The 14,630-nt window shown below is 54.8% G+C and overlaps 1 protein-coding gene across 1 annotated transcript in view; it reads left to right on the forward strand.

The window, feature by feature from the left end:
- Positions 1–2,502: 2,502 nt before the first annotated feature.
- Positions 2,503–14,630, forward strand: part of LOC105483076 (endothelin converting enzyme 1) — a 132,944-nt gene continuing 120,816 nt past the window's right edge. The window contains exon 1 of the mRNA XM_011743681.3: positions 2,503–2,652. Within this exon, the coding sequence (XP_011741983.1) occupies positions 2,650–2,652 (3 nt within the window). The 5' untranslated portion in view covers positions 2,503–2,649. The remainder of the gene's footprint in view (positions 2,653–14,630) is intronic.

The following is a 14,630-nucleotide window of genomic DNA, read 5'->3' on the forward strand; positions in this document are numbered from 1 at the left end:
CTTACTTTTGAACTTTATGTAAATGGAGCAATGCTTAAAGGCTTTCTAGCAGTTTGTAAGTTACAAAAGGCCCACAAGGTACATTAACTCCTTAAATCTTCACATCAGTACAGTGAGGTGGGCAAGAACTATGAACTCCATTTTACAGAGGCAAAAACGGGAGTTCAGAGAGAAGAGCATCCCCCATAATCACATTGCTGGCAAGTGGAGTGCCAGGATAGCTGGGTTTCATTTGTGTGTGTCCCTGGATCTTCAATGTCTCTGCAGGCATCAGGCTATGATTCTCAGGAAGACACCCGAGGAATGGTCAGGAATCGGACACCAGGCCAGGGAAGCTGATGGTTTAAGTTCCCCATGATGGAGGAGGCTCTGGACCTCCAGGTCTGGTCACCTTTTGGACATGGCCAGACCCTCCCCTCTTCACCATGCTCCCAACTGCTGCACTCAAGGAGCTTTTCGACCTCCCTGAGTCCTCCACACTGAAGAATTCGGAATGCTGCTGGAAGGAGGGAGCAACATAGAAAGTTATTTCCCCCTCCCCGCCCACTGCCCTCCAGGTTCCCACACAAGCTGCCCAGGAGCAGATGGTCTGCTTTGGAACAGACTCTGTGTGCCTAGACACATCGAGGGTCACTCTGGGTCAGCACCTGGGCAGGGGTTGCAGGAAGCTGCTCCTCCTCTTCCCTGCTGGCAATAAGTTATCTGTTTCCAAATTCACCCCCTTACCCACCACTACAGCCTCCTCACCCGGCTGGCTGATAGACAGGAGTCCCCGGGTCTTTTCCTCTGACCTCATGAACATTCTGTATGGCCTAACGAACTCTTAGAGATCCTTCAAAGCCCAAATCCCAATGCCACCAGGAGGTCTTTGTCCCGAACATGCACTCATTATGCATTATACACAGTAGTTTATTTCTCAGCCCAACCCAAATATAGATGATCACAAAAGCTACACAACGGTCACACACAAAGACCACAGTGTCACCACACACGCAATGTTTTTATCTCGATGTCTCTTGCAAACTGGGTTACACACAAAGTTGTACCAAATCACAGCCACGTCCCTCTTTTGTGTGGGCACACACAACACACACAAACTACACCACAAAACCCCAGGGTTTTTTCTCAGCTTGTTTACAACAGGGACACCACGTTTCTTTCTACCACATTAACAGGCATGCACAACAGGACCCAAACATGCAGACCACATAACACACACACACACACAGGCAGGCTGTCTTCTGTTCCTTCCTCCTTCCCTTGCCCTCACAAAACCTACACATGGAGACAGTATCTCTCCTGGACCTGCAAATTCACATGCCTGGAGAGCCACGGCTCCTTCTCTCTGCTTTCCCACCATTCCCTCCCTCACCCCTCTATCACGGGGACACACAAACACACACAGCAGCAAACCCCAAATATAGCAGACACACACACACAGAGCAATGAACCCCAAATATAGCGGACACACACACACAGCAACAATCCTCAAATATAGCAGACACACACACACAACAATGAATCCCAAATATAGCAGACACACACACACAGCAACAATCCTCAAATATAGCAGACACACACACACAGCAATGAACCCCAAATATAGCAGACACACACAGCAACGAACCCCAAATATAGCGACACACAGACACACAGCAACAAACCTCAAATAGAGCGGACACACACACACAGCAATGAACCCCAAATAAAGCAGAAACACACACACACATACACAGAGCAACAAATCCCAAATATAGTCAGGGCTTTCCTTCACATATAAACACACGGGCACGCAGAACCCACCCCTCCCCCACTTTGTCTCTTCTCCCTCTTCCTCTCTTACACACACAAACACACACACACAGCAACAAACCCCAAATATACCGGACACACACACACAGCAACAAACCTCAAATATAGCACATACACACACACACACAGCAACAAACACCAACTATATAGCGGACACACACACACACACACACACACAGAGCAACAAATCCCAAATATAGTCAGGGCTTTCCTTAACACATAAACACACGGGCACGCGGAATCCACCCCTCCCCCCGTTTCTGTCTCCTCTTCTCCTCCCTCTTACACACACACAAACACACACACACACACACACACACACACACGCAGCTGCAGCGCCCTGGGTCACACTCCAGTGCAGGAGCCAGGCAGGAGACAAAGGTCGCCGAGGCTCCCGGCGCCCCGCACCGGACACAATCGAGCCTCTTGTCTGTTCTGCCTGCTCCCAACACCGGTCTCGGCAAGGTCCGGACCCCGCACCCCGAAGCCACAGCTCCCGCCTGCGCCTGCCCTCCAGGGTCCCGGCGCAGCCCGGGCAGCCGGCTCCCAGCGCGCCAAGGGTTAAGGGCCCGCGCGGGCGCGGGGAGTGCGGCCTCCGGCTGTGATTGGCTGCGCCACCCAGGCCCCGGTCCCGCGCCCTGCCATTGGCCCCGCGGCGGCCCCGCCCCTCCCGGACTCGGCGCCGAAGCCGCGAGCTCGCCCGCTGTAGCCGAGCGCGCCGCTGGGGCCAGGCAGCAGAGCTGTCCGAGCAGCGGGGCTGGGAGCCGGGAGTCCGGAGCTGGGAATCGGGGGCCGGGCACGGGGAGCGGCGCGGAGCCGGGGAGGAGCACGCGAGCTATGGTGAGTGCCGCGTCCGGAGGTCTGGTCTGGTCCAACCCAGCCTCGACGGTCCCGGGCAGCGGCGCCGCGGGTGGCACCCGGGGCCGCCTTGACTCGCGGGGGGCTGGGCGCCGGCTGCAGCGGCAGCCCCCGCCCGGCCCTCGGAAGGCGTGCAGTCGGGGGGCGCCTGGGCAGAGCGCGGCTCTCCAGTCGGCGCTGCGCTCGGTCCCGTCGGGGGCGGCCGCGCCGAGCTTGGTTCTGGTCCCGGCCGGATGTGGGGGGCTTGGGGTCCCCGACTCGCTTTGGGGACGGTTGCTGCGGTCTGGTTTGGGTTGTTCTGAAGTCCCTGGACTCGGCTTGGCTTGGAGACCCAGGGCAGCCGGGCTGGGTCGGGCTCGCGGGTGGCGGCGATTCCGAGGTGCCTGGATGCAGCTGGACCTGAGCGTCCCGGGACACTGAGGTCGGTCTGGGGCTCGCCTTGGGGCACCGTGGGTGGCCACTCCCGGCGCATTCGGAGGGCTACGTTGCGGCCCTCTGGGACTGCTGATCCAGCTGTGGCCTAAGGGGTGTAGGTGGTGGCGGGACAGCTAGGTCGGTGCTGTCAGAGACCAGGGAACACTCGGGGGCCCTGCACCCAGCGATCCGGTCTCCCCAGCATCTCTCGGTGGATGGGTCCTCAGAGAAGGGACTTGCTGAGGCCAAGTGCTGACTGCGATAGGCAGGGGTACTGGGGAGAAGGGGAACTGGGGAGGGGCGTTTCATGGGGCTCTCTGAAGTCCCAGAAGAGAAATTCATTTGATCCAAGCTGGGCTCCCTGGGGGGCTGTTGGGAGGCGCATTGTCCCTGGACCCCAAGAGCAAAGGCCCTTTGTCCACTTGTCCAGGGCAGGGTGCTGGCCTCTCCGTCACGGGGAGGGAGCCATCTACTTCTCTTTGGCTTCTTTCCCCATGGACCAGCCACTCTGATTCCATCTCCTAGTTCTGTTCTGTGCCCTGTGAAGTGGGTCCAAGTCACCATATAGGGCTGAGGAGGGCATATGCCTGGGACGGTGGCTGCCAGTACCTGTGATCCAGCCACCTCCTCTTCTCTGTGATGATGCTGCCAAGCCCGAGGGCGCCTGGATGGGAGCAGGACGGGACCCCCTGTAAAGCTGAAGAGTCCCACAGTGGTTCCCAACCCCTGCTCTGCCCAGAGCTGGAGTCCCCTTACAACCCCCCCATCTCTCCCTTCCAAGGCCTCTCTCTTCTCACCCAGCTAGGGTCTTCCTCACTTAGGCACCACCAGTTGCCTCACTAGAGTCAGAAGCAGTGGAATTATGGCTTAGTTCTATACCTGAAGGTGCTTAGAGACCACCTGGGACTCAACCTACCTCCTCCATTAGGAATCTCCGCTGTAATGCCCTGCCTAGACGTTTCCGTGACAGGAAGTGCACTATCTGTGGACCAGCACTGGATTTAAAGTCTCAGTGTATGGGCACTAAAAGGCCGTGAGACTTTGAGGTTGTATGATCGATCCCCTCTGCCTCTAAGCCCACCTTTAGTTACTCATAAAGAAAATTTTTTCTTCCTTAAAAACCACCAAAAAAAGAAAGAGGTCCCCTCACTCTGCTTTGGTGACACTTTATAGATCCTTACAACCCAAGAAGCCCACCAGCCCATTGTGAAGAGCCCAGGCTTTGGCATCAAACCAGTTTGTGTTTGAGCCCCATCCCCTCCCCTTCCCCACAGGGACTTTGGTCTAGTTGAAGCATCACCCTTGAGTTTCAGTTTCCTCATCTGCAAGACGAGATGATAACGCTTATTTCCGAAGGGTGAGATAACCCAAGTGAGAGTATTTTGCTTCAGTACTGCTTAGTTTTCCCTTCTTTTCCAACCTTGAACCCACACTGGGAAGTTCTACCTAACATCTAACCTCTTTGCCTGGGGGATGTCTCTGGAATCCAAGAACAAAGGCCCGTCATCTATCTGTCCAGGGCTAGGTGCTGGCTCTTCCAGCACAGGGACAGAGGCCACCTATTTGCTGGTCTGAAAGAAGGATGAAAGTTTGTTACGTTGTAGGGAGGAGACCGTGATACTTTCGTCTGTCATTCAGCCAGGATGTGTTGAACCTTACTCTAAGCCAAACCCCGTGTGAGGGAGGAAAGAATTGACCGAATAAACAGTGTTAAGGGAGCGTCCACCAGGCCATAAATGTCTGCACTGGTCCTCAGGCTCTTTGGCACGCCCTTGGAGAGGTAGAAATATGCCAAGCAGGGCTCTCTCCAGGCTGGAGAGATGAGAGAAAGCTTCATGGAGCAGGTGACATCTGAACTGGAAGGGATATCCCGGGAGGGGGACCTGTGTGACAGAGGAGCAAAGGTGTGAGTGCACAGGACAGGCTCCTAGAAAGCCCAGAATGGGCCTGGGCTGGCACCTGGCTATGGAAGGACCAGGAAAGAGAAGAGAAAGAGGGCGGAAAGGTTGCTGGGGCCAGAGAGTGCGAGGCTGAGGAAGTCCACGGTGGATTGTTAACCGGTTGTGCATGCATGGGGTGGAGGCTGATGTCAGGCCTCCCTGGCTCCTGTAGTTTTAATTTCCTCTAAACATTGGTTCCCGTGCTGTCATTCCTGAGGCCGGGGTGATTCGGGACTGATCAAGTGTTTATTCCCTGGATCTCCTGCTCCGCAGCTTTTAAACAAATCCAGCACTCCTTTCTTTGCAGTGTGGCCAAATTGTCCCTGGCCCCTGGGTTCCTAATGGGGCGTGTTTGCAGGGTGTGTGTGTGTGTGTCTGTGTGTGTATCTATGTGTGTGTGTCTGTGTCTGTGTGATGTGTTTCCTGTTGTGCCTGGCTGAATCTCCCCGATGGTCCCCAGCTCCCCACCCACGTCTCTGACCCCTTGGCAGGGAGTCAGTGCTGTTCTTAAAGGCCTCTGTTCTCCAAGGCCTCGGATGGACCCTCTCCCCTGCCTACTCCCAGTGCAGGCCGTGGGCCGAGGGTTCCGAGGAGGCTTTTTGTATCTCCTGCCTCCAGTTGTACTCAAACTACCCTGCAGCAGGCACAGAGAGGTGAAGGAGGTTGCCCAGGGTCACAGAGCAAGAGAGTACCAGAGCAGGCACAAACCTCCTTGACTTTTGGAGGGTTAACCTGGCAAACAGTTTGGAGAAGGAAGCCCAACCCATCATCCCCCATCTGTAGTTGTGGCACCTTGAGAATGTTCCTTCACATTCCAAGCTGGGGCTGAGTTGAGGCTACCGCTGTGGGTTAAGAGTGCTCTTTACTATATAGCAGTTGAGGACCCAGGGTTCAGGTTTGAATCCTCATGTACTACCAGCTTTCTGTGTGACCTTGGGTCAGCCATTCCCCCACTCTGTGCCCCCTTTCCTACAAAGTGGGGCAGATTTGCTCCACTTCTCAAGATATCGTGAGGATCCAATGGATGTGGAAACACTGTGGGAACTATTAAGAATGTGCGGGAGCCCGGGGGCGGTGGCTCACGCTTGTAATCCCAGCATTTTTCGGGGGCGAGGCAGGAGGATCACTTGAGGCCGGGAGTTCAAGATCAACCAGGGCAACATAGTGAGACCCTATCTTTAAAAAAAAAAAAAAAAGTAGGGAGAAGTGTTACTGTTTGAAGCTAGGAGACTAACCACATGCCCCCACATCACTCTGGTGCCTCTCAGCCACTCCAGACGCGGCTCCCAGGGCACTGTGCGTACTTTACCCTGGGCAGCCTGTGCCCCTGCTGGTAACTGGGCTACTGAGGCCTCCTTGCATTGCTACACTCTTTTGGTAAGCAAGGATGTTATTACCTTTTGTTAAAGAATAAATACATTGTTTTCCCTGCAGAGTTGGGGAGGCCAAGGGAAGAACAGGATTTGAGGCATGAGAGGGCTATAGGGTGGGCTTGGCAGAATGTTCTGGGCATTAGTCCAGAAAGCCAGCTTGGCCAAGTCCACACTTTCACGTCTACGGTGAGAGAGGAACCATGAGCAAATGTTTACAATTTTTTGTGGTTTTGCTCAATTTTTTTCTCTCCAATTGACTGGGTAAGCCCCCGGCCATAGTCAAAGGGCTTCATTCATTCCTTCATTCGTTCACTCACCAAACAAGTCTGCTCGGCACAACGCGAAGCATGGGGGCTGTGGTCAGTGTGAGTGAGACTATAGGTCTTTCTCTCCCACAGTCTGATGGACAGGCAGGCAGACAGATGCAGAGCAGGAAATTACAAGCGCAATTACTGTTGCCAAGGAGACACGCGGGGGGCTGTGGGAGTGGACCGGGAACCTGACCTGAGGATCAGAAAAGGCTCCCTGAACACATGGCATTAAAGCCATAATGTAGAGTGAGTGGGACTGGGAAGAGTGTTGGGGGGCGGGGTGTGGAGGGAGCAGAATGCGCCAGAGTACAGACCGCTGTACCTTCACGGATGGTTCATCTGGAGCGCAGAGGACTATGCTTAGGAGGTGGCCCCGGAGGGTACACTCAGGGATGGTAATATGAAGGACCTGGCGCTCAATCCTCGGGGCAGTGGGGAGCCACTCAGGAGTTTATTTTTTAAATTTTATTGATTGATTGATTGATTGATTGAGACACAGTCTCGCTCTGTCACCCAGGCTGGAGTGCAGTGGCGCGATCTCAGCTCACTGTAACCTCTGCCTCCCCGGTTCAAGTGATTCTCCTCAGTCTCCCAAGTAGCTGGGATTATAGGCGCGCCACCATGCCTGACTACCTTTGGTATTTTTTTAGTAGACACCGAGTTTCGCCATGTTGCCCAGGCTGGTCTTGAACTCCTGACCTCAAGTGATCCAGCCGCCTCGGCCTCCCACAGTGCTGGGATTACAGGTGTGAGCTACCACGCCTGGCCTACTGAGGAGTTTAGAGTCAGGGGAGTGACATGGTCGGATTTGCATTCTGAGATGGTCACAGGCTGCTTTGTGGCAAGTGAGTAGAAGGGGTGAGGCTGAAGGCTGGGAAACCAGTGAGGAGGGAACTGGAGTGACCCTGGGGGAAAGGTGGTGCTGCGGGCACCATCCAGTCCTCCTCTAGCCCAAACCACACTCCCGGCATGCTGCCCAGAGCAGGCAGCGAAGACAGAAGGAGGCTGTGGCCCCAGAGGTCCCACACAGTCCCTTCTCCTACACTCATTGACCTTTCCCCTCATCCTTCCAGGCAGATAATCAGCCAAGGGCCCTGGTCTCCAGACCCTTTAATAGAGGAGAAAGAACAAGTTCCCAAATCGCTCTGAAATGAGGTAGAAAATGCTACGTGCCAACCTGGGGATGCAGCTCCCGAGTCATCCTGGCCATAGGTGTGTATCAGGGAAGCCTTCCCAGAAGAGATTGCAAAACTTGGTGGAGTGTTTCTTAGACACCGAGCTTTGGACGCATAAAAATGAGGAGGGGCGGTTTACCCGTCCTTGAAGAGTTAATAGTCTGAGGGGCACAGTTTAATGAACAACCAGTGCTGGCAGAACCCCACTGTCAGGGTGGCGCTGGGAGTCCAGGGCTGGAGGCCTGCCCTTTCCTTGGGCCCCTGAGGGCAGGGTGGCTGGGATGCCCCAGGCCTGTCTTGGTAGGCTGACAAGCCTAGGAATGGCTCCCTCCTCCCAACACAGCCCCTTCGGACTTCCTGGGGGAAGATGTAAACAGGGGAGCAAGTTTCTGGAGAACGTTCAGGAAATCAGCTTGGTGGGGGTCTAACATCAGGGAGGGGGGCCTGGCTTCTGGGCCTTCTAAAGACCGTAGAGCACTTGTATGAAAAGGGGATTAGGAACCACCTACTTCAAGGCCCCTGTTTTACACGTGGGAAGACTGAGAGACAAAATGAGCATCTACTATGTGCCTGGCACTTAAACGGAATCTCTGCTCTCCACACCAACCCCAGGGAGGAGAGCGAGCCTTATTTCAGAGTTGTAAAAGCTGAGGCTCAAAGGTCACTTAGGGAACTAGGGATGGGAGCAAGACAGTGGCTCCCCGATTCCTCTAGATTATGGCTGCAGTCCCAAGCTACCACTCAATTTGGCAGAAACTTGGCCTTCCTGGGAAAGCCCGCTGGGACAGCGATAGGACGGTTGAGCCAGTAGCCAAAGGCATTGAGAGCTAATTGGGGCTGGACACTGGCCAGGCTAAAATGCTGGTTATTTATTGTTCACCTTTGCACGGCACTTGACAGTTAGACCTTTTCTTCCCCATTCCCTGACTGTTCTTGGATTCCCACTGCCAATTAGTGGCAGAACTAGAACTTGAACTCAGGCCTTGTGACTCCCAGCCCAGCTCACCGCCCCCCCACACCCAGATCCCCAGCTCCCCAGCTCCCCAGCTCAGCTAACAGCCCCTCCCTGCCTGGCAACACCTGGTCTCCTGGCCTGGGTCTCCGGTACCCCCCACCCGCAACACCTGGTGTCCCAGCCTTTCTGACCACATAGCCCTCTAAGCAGTTGGAGCAGCCCCTGGCCCAGAAACCTCTCCCCATCCTCCTCCCACAAATTCCCTTCCCCCCTTGGCTGGGAAGGCAGGAGGGTGGGCCTGGGGTGGCAGCCAGGCGGAGTTAGGTTACAGAGTAAACACAGTCATGTCAATATTTACCTCTGCCTGGAACCAGAGCTTCCCACCTCCCTGCCTTACTCCCTCTAGCTGCCCATCCAACTCCACGTGGCCTGCTCCCAGGCTCTGATCTGGTCATTGAAAGCAAGGCCAGGGTGGCTTCCAGCCCAGGCTTTGCCACTAATCCTTCTTGTGTTCCCGAACTGCAGTCTCCCTTCCTGGGCCTCAGTCTTCCCATCTGTGAAATGACATGGCTGGAGCAGACTGACTCCAGGGCCGTCTTCAGTAATGACATGCGGGATGACAAGTATAATACTCTCGTTCAGAGGATAGACTCAAAGTTGTGCAAATCTGGGTTTGAATCCCAGCCCCACTACTTCCTCACCATGAGACTTGGGGCAAGGCACCTAACCCCTTTGAGCTCCAGTTTTCCTCTGTAAAATGAGAGCCTAGCAGTCGGTACCCATTTTGTTTGTTGGTGAGCATTCGTGAGCTATGTTTGCAGCACTTGGCACAGGATAAGGTTTGATTAAATGGTCATGGTGTTGGTTGTGATTCCAGATAAACATTTTATGATTCGCTGAATCCAGACACTGGGTTGCGTCACTTGGAAACTGGAACCAAGGGTGTTGACTCTAACCTCATGTCCTCCTGGTCCTCTGAGAGGCCGCAGGCTGGGCTAGGGTGTCCAGGGGCTGAGAAAGCTCCTTGGTCAACACCACACACACCCCCAGCTGCCTGGCCATTGGAGTTCCTTCTTATTGGGCAGAGGTCCAGTGCTGAAATGTCCTCAGAGATACGTGACCGTGAAAGGGATGAGGGAGGGCAGAGGGGGCGGAAGGGGAAGGAAGGACCCATTTCCTCAGCAGTTCTTTCACAGAAGCTCTGAGTCCATTACACACATGAGCTGTTCCTCCCAGCACTGGAGAGGAGGGGGCGAGGGGTGAGGACTGGCTGCCTTCAGGTGCTATATCTGAGCAGGCAGTGTGGGGAGGAGAGGGCAGGGAGGCGGGGTCTGCCCGTGTAGCAGGAGTGGGCCTTGGAGACTGATGGGCCCAGGATCAAACATGGCATCCTCACTTTTTGCATTGTCACCTTGGACAGTGTGTGTCACCTCTCCAAGCTTTATTTTCCTGTCTCTAATATGGAGCTTCTGGGGCAGTATTTTACACAGTAGTTAGAAGCGCTCAATCAGATCCTGTTTCAGAGTAGCCCAGATGAGGGCTGGCACCTACAGGGGACTCAGTCGGTGTCACCTGCTGTTATTGTCATGACTGTTATGATGACACTGGATGCCAGACTGGACCTCGTGAGGGCAGAGATTGTGTTTCTAAAAATTGTGGTATAGTATAATTTACTTCAGTAACGTATGCACATCTTGTACAGCTCACGGTTTACAAATGCGCACACCTGCACACTACCTGGACCAAAGCATGAACCATTCCCACAGTTCCTGTGTGCCTCCTCCATCAGTCCCCTGCAGCAGGTGGCCACTGCCCTCTAGTTTGGCCTGGTTTTGAGCTTTCTCTGTGTGGGTTCATTCATGTGTGCTCTTCTGTGCCTGGTTTTCTTCAGCTTTGGACAGCACGGAATGTTCGAGGTTTGTCCGTGTCGCCTGTAGCAGTATCTGCTCCTTTTTAGGCTGAGTCGTGCCACACTGGGTGGATGTACGTGTAAATGTCCGTGACTGACATTTGGATTGATTCCAGCCTGAGGCTGCTGTGACATTCTCGTATGTATCTCTTTGCAGACCTGAGCACTCGTTTCTTTGGGGCACATACTTAGGAATGTAACTTCTGGGTCAGAGGGGCAATACATGTTTAACTTTCTTTTTTTGTTGTTGTTTTTTTTGAGATGGAGTTTCACTCTCATTGCCCAGGCTGGAGTGCAATGGCGCAATCTCGGCTCACTGCAACCTCCGCCTCCCGGGTTCAAGCGATTCTCCTGCCCCTGCCTTAGCCTCCTGAGTAGCCAGGATTACAGGCGCCAGCCACAACACCTGGCAATTTTTTTTTTTTTTTTTGAGACAGAGTCTTACTGTGTCACCCAGGCTGGAGTGCCGTGGAGCGATCTCGGCTCACTGCAAGCTCCGCCTCCCAGGTTCACACCATTCTCCTGCCTCAGCCTCCAGAGTAGCTGGGACTACAGGCGCCCACCACCACGCCTGGCTAATTTTTTGTATTTTTAGTTGATACAGGGTTTCAACCGTGTTAGCCAGGATGGTCTCTATCCCCTGACCTCGTGACCCGCCCACCTCAGCCTCCCAAAGTGCCGGGATTACTACAGGCGTGAGCCACTGGGCCCGGCCACAGCTGGCTAATCTTTTGTATTTTTAGTAGAGATGGTGTTTCACCATGTGGGCCAGGGTGGTCTCGAACTCCTGACCTCAGGTAATCTGCCCACCTGGTCCTCCCAAAGTGCTGGGATTACAGGTGTAAGCCACCGCGCCCGGCCTCAGTGAATGTTTTTCGTTTTTTTGTTTTTGAGACAGGGTCTCTCACTCTGTCACCCAGGCTGGAGTACAGTGGCATGAACATAGCTCACTGCAGCCCTGAACTTCTGGGTTCAAGTGATCTTTCCACCTCAGCCGCCTGAGTAGCTGGGACCACAGGTGCGCACCGCCACACCCAGCTAATTTTTTGATACCTTTTTTTGTAGAGACAAGGTCTCACTATGTTACCAAGGCTGGTATTGAGTTCCTGTGCTCAGGTGATTCACCTGCCTTAGCATTCCGTGGTGCTGGGATTACAGGTATGAGCCGCTGCCTGTCCCAGTAATTGTTTTTTGAAAGAAGGAAGAAATTTGAGTCCTTTCTTTGTCTTAATGCCCCAGATTCACTCTGTGGCCCTGCCCCTGCCCCCAGGGCCTGGCAGCTCTGGGCTGGCACTCTGCCCAGACCCTGGGCTTTGGGCTTCACCTGCTGTCCCTCAGGGCCCCCCCGCCCTGGAGACCCACTGGTTGGCTGTGTGACCTCAGTCTAGTCCTTTCCCCTCCCTAGTCCTCACTTTCCTCTTCCGTCAAGTACTGGGTGGGTCGAAGCTTCCCCTGCTCCCCGTGTCTGTGGTCTCCCTCATTTGGGGGCCTTTGCTCCTGGTGTTTGGTGCCTCTTCACCCCCAGGGTCTCACCCACCCCAGGCAAGAGCCCCCACTGGCTTGTAGCTTGCAGAAGGACCGTTTGGGAAAGCTGGTGGGCCCTTCATTCTTGGTACCCACCCTAAGAGCCTCACTGCGACTCTGTCCCCCCGGGTGAGAGCCCTCCAGAGTAGGCCCCCAGCCATGAGAGTCCCACCCACTGAGGCTTGGCATCAGGTCGCCCAGGGTCTGAATCCTGCTACTCCCTGGCTCTGGGACTTTGGGCAGCTCACTCCGCCTCTCAGAGCTGCAGCGTCCTCATCTTCAGGGTTTTGAGGACCAAAGGGGGCCCTGCCTCGTTGGGACAGAAGAGAATGGAGCAGTCACATGCCTGCCCCTAAGGAGCTGCACTCCAGGGGAGGAAGCTGGAGACCAGACAGGGAAAGGCACCCACCAGAAGGATCACTCTGAGAGAAGAAAGGAGAGAAAACACGGTGATGTGGTGGAGAGTGGCTGTGAGGGGAGGGGGCTGCTCTAGAGGAGTGACCAGGAAAGGAGGTGACGTCTGAGCTGGGACCTGAAGGTTGAGGAGGGGGCAGCCGGGCAAAGACGGGGGAGTTGAGAGTTCCCAGCAGCCGGACCAGCAAGTTTGGCACATGTAGGGGGTGAACACTGGTGTGGCCTGGCAGAGGCAGTGGAGAGCAGAGGGAAGGCTAGGAAGAGGTGGGTCTGGAGGGGCAGGCCATGGATAGCCTTGTCTGTGGGGCAGGGGTCAGCATTCCATTCTAAAAGTGGTGGGAAGCCACTGGAGGACCCCACGTTGAGGAGCAACTGGGTTTGGTTTCTGTTTGGAGAGACCCTGGCTGCTGTGTAGAGCATGGACTGTAGGGGGCAGGAGGGAGGCAGGAGCGCGGGCCTGGCCTGAGGGTGAGGAGGCTTAGGTTTCTGCAGGATCTGGGATTTTGGCAGCTACCTCAGGGATGGGAGAGAGGTAGCCAGGGATCCCAGATGCTTCGAGACCTCGCTGGCAGCAGAGCACAGTGGGCAGAAGTTACCCGTGGAGCCGGACAGACCTGTCTGAACCTCCACTTGAACTCAGCCTTCCGGGCTGGGCTTGGGATTCTCCCCGAGTGACCAGTTCCCACCATCCCAGTCCCTGGGGACCCGGAGAAACAGAGCCAGAGGGCATTGAGCTGGAGCCTGCCTCCCTCGCTTCCGCACACCTTGCCGAGAAGTGAGGGCATAGGAAGAGATGGCCGCAAAGGGATGCCCAGCCCCTCTGCCCCGGGGCTGCTGTTCACAAGGCCACGCTGGAGGGAATCCTGTGGCTTTGTGGTTTCTTGTTTCCTGGGCTGGTCCGGGGTGGAAGATGACCATGAGAAAGCGGCATTTCATCTTCCTTCACCCCGAGCGTTCAGTGGGTGATTACTCGGCATCCTGTTGGGCTTCCGGTGTGGTGGGTGTGAGCCAGAGAGAGGAGGGCATGAGAGTTCACAGTCACAGGACGTGGGACTTGGAGGTCATCTAGGCCAACTTCCTCACAGGGCAGACTGAGGCTCAGAAAGGGAAAGAGACTTACCTGAGGCCATACAGCAGGTTAGAGGCAGGACTTAGGCCCTGATTCCCGGCTCCTCATCCAGCACTCTTTCTAGGTGACATGGAGGTATGGAGGTTTTGGAGCCAGACAGATGTGGGTTGTAGTCCCAGCCCTGTCACTTAGTCCCAGCTGGGTGACCTTTGGTGAGTGACCATCTCTGAGCCTCGGTTTTCTCCTCTATGAAATGAGATGATGGTATCACCATTCTCACAGTGGTGTTGTGAAAAGTGGTTGATAATTTATGACAGGTTGTAAAGCTCATAGGATGGTGCACAGAGTTGACTCTTGGGAGGTGGGAGCTGTTATTACCTTTGTGGCTCTGTCTTTTATTTATTTATTTATTTTTTGAGACGGAGTCTCGCTCTATTGCCCAGGTTGGAGTGCAGTGGCACGATCTCAGCTCACTACAACCTCCACCTCCTGGGTTCAAGCAGTTCTTCTGCCTCAGCCTCCCAAGTAGTTGGGATTACAGGCAGGTGCCACCATGTCTGGCTAATTTTTGTATTTTTTAGTAGAGATGGGGTTTCACCATGTTGGCCAGGCTGGTCTCAAACTCCTGACATCAAGTAATTTGCCTGCCTCGGCCTCTCAAAGAAGTTGGGATTACGGGCGTGAGCCACCGCGCCCGGCCTGTGGCTCTGTCATCCTAACCTCCTAAAGCACCAGAAAGAATGGCTGCGTGCTGGCCCTCACATGTGCTGTTTTCTGATGAACGCAGTTAGGGATGGAAGATGAGAATGGGCCATGGTTGGCCCATCTCTCTGCTGCTTGCTTTATTTCCCCATTATATTTGAGAGACTCCTTAGC

This window comes from Macaca nemestrina, chromosome 1 (assembly GCF_043159975.1).
Source record: "Macaca nemestrina isolate mMacNem1 chromosome 1, mMacNem.hap1, whole genome shotgun sequence".
Lineage (NCBI taxonomy): Eukaryota > Metazoa > Chordata > Mammalia > Primates > Cercopithecidae > Macaca > Macaca nemestrina.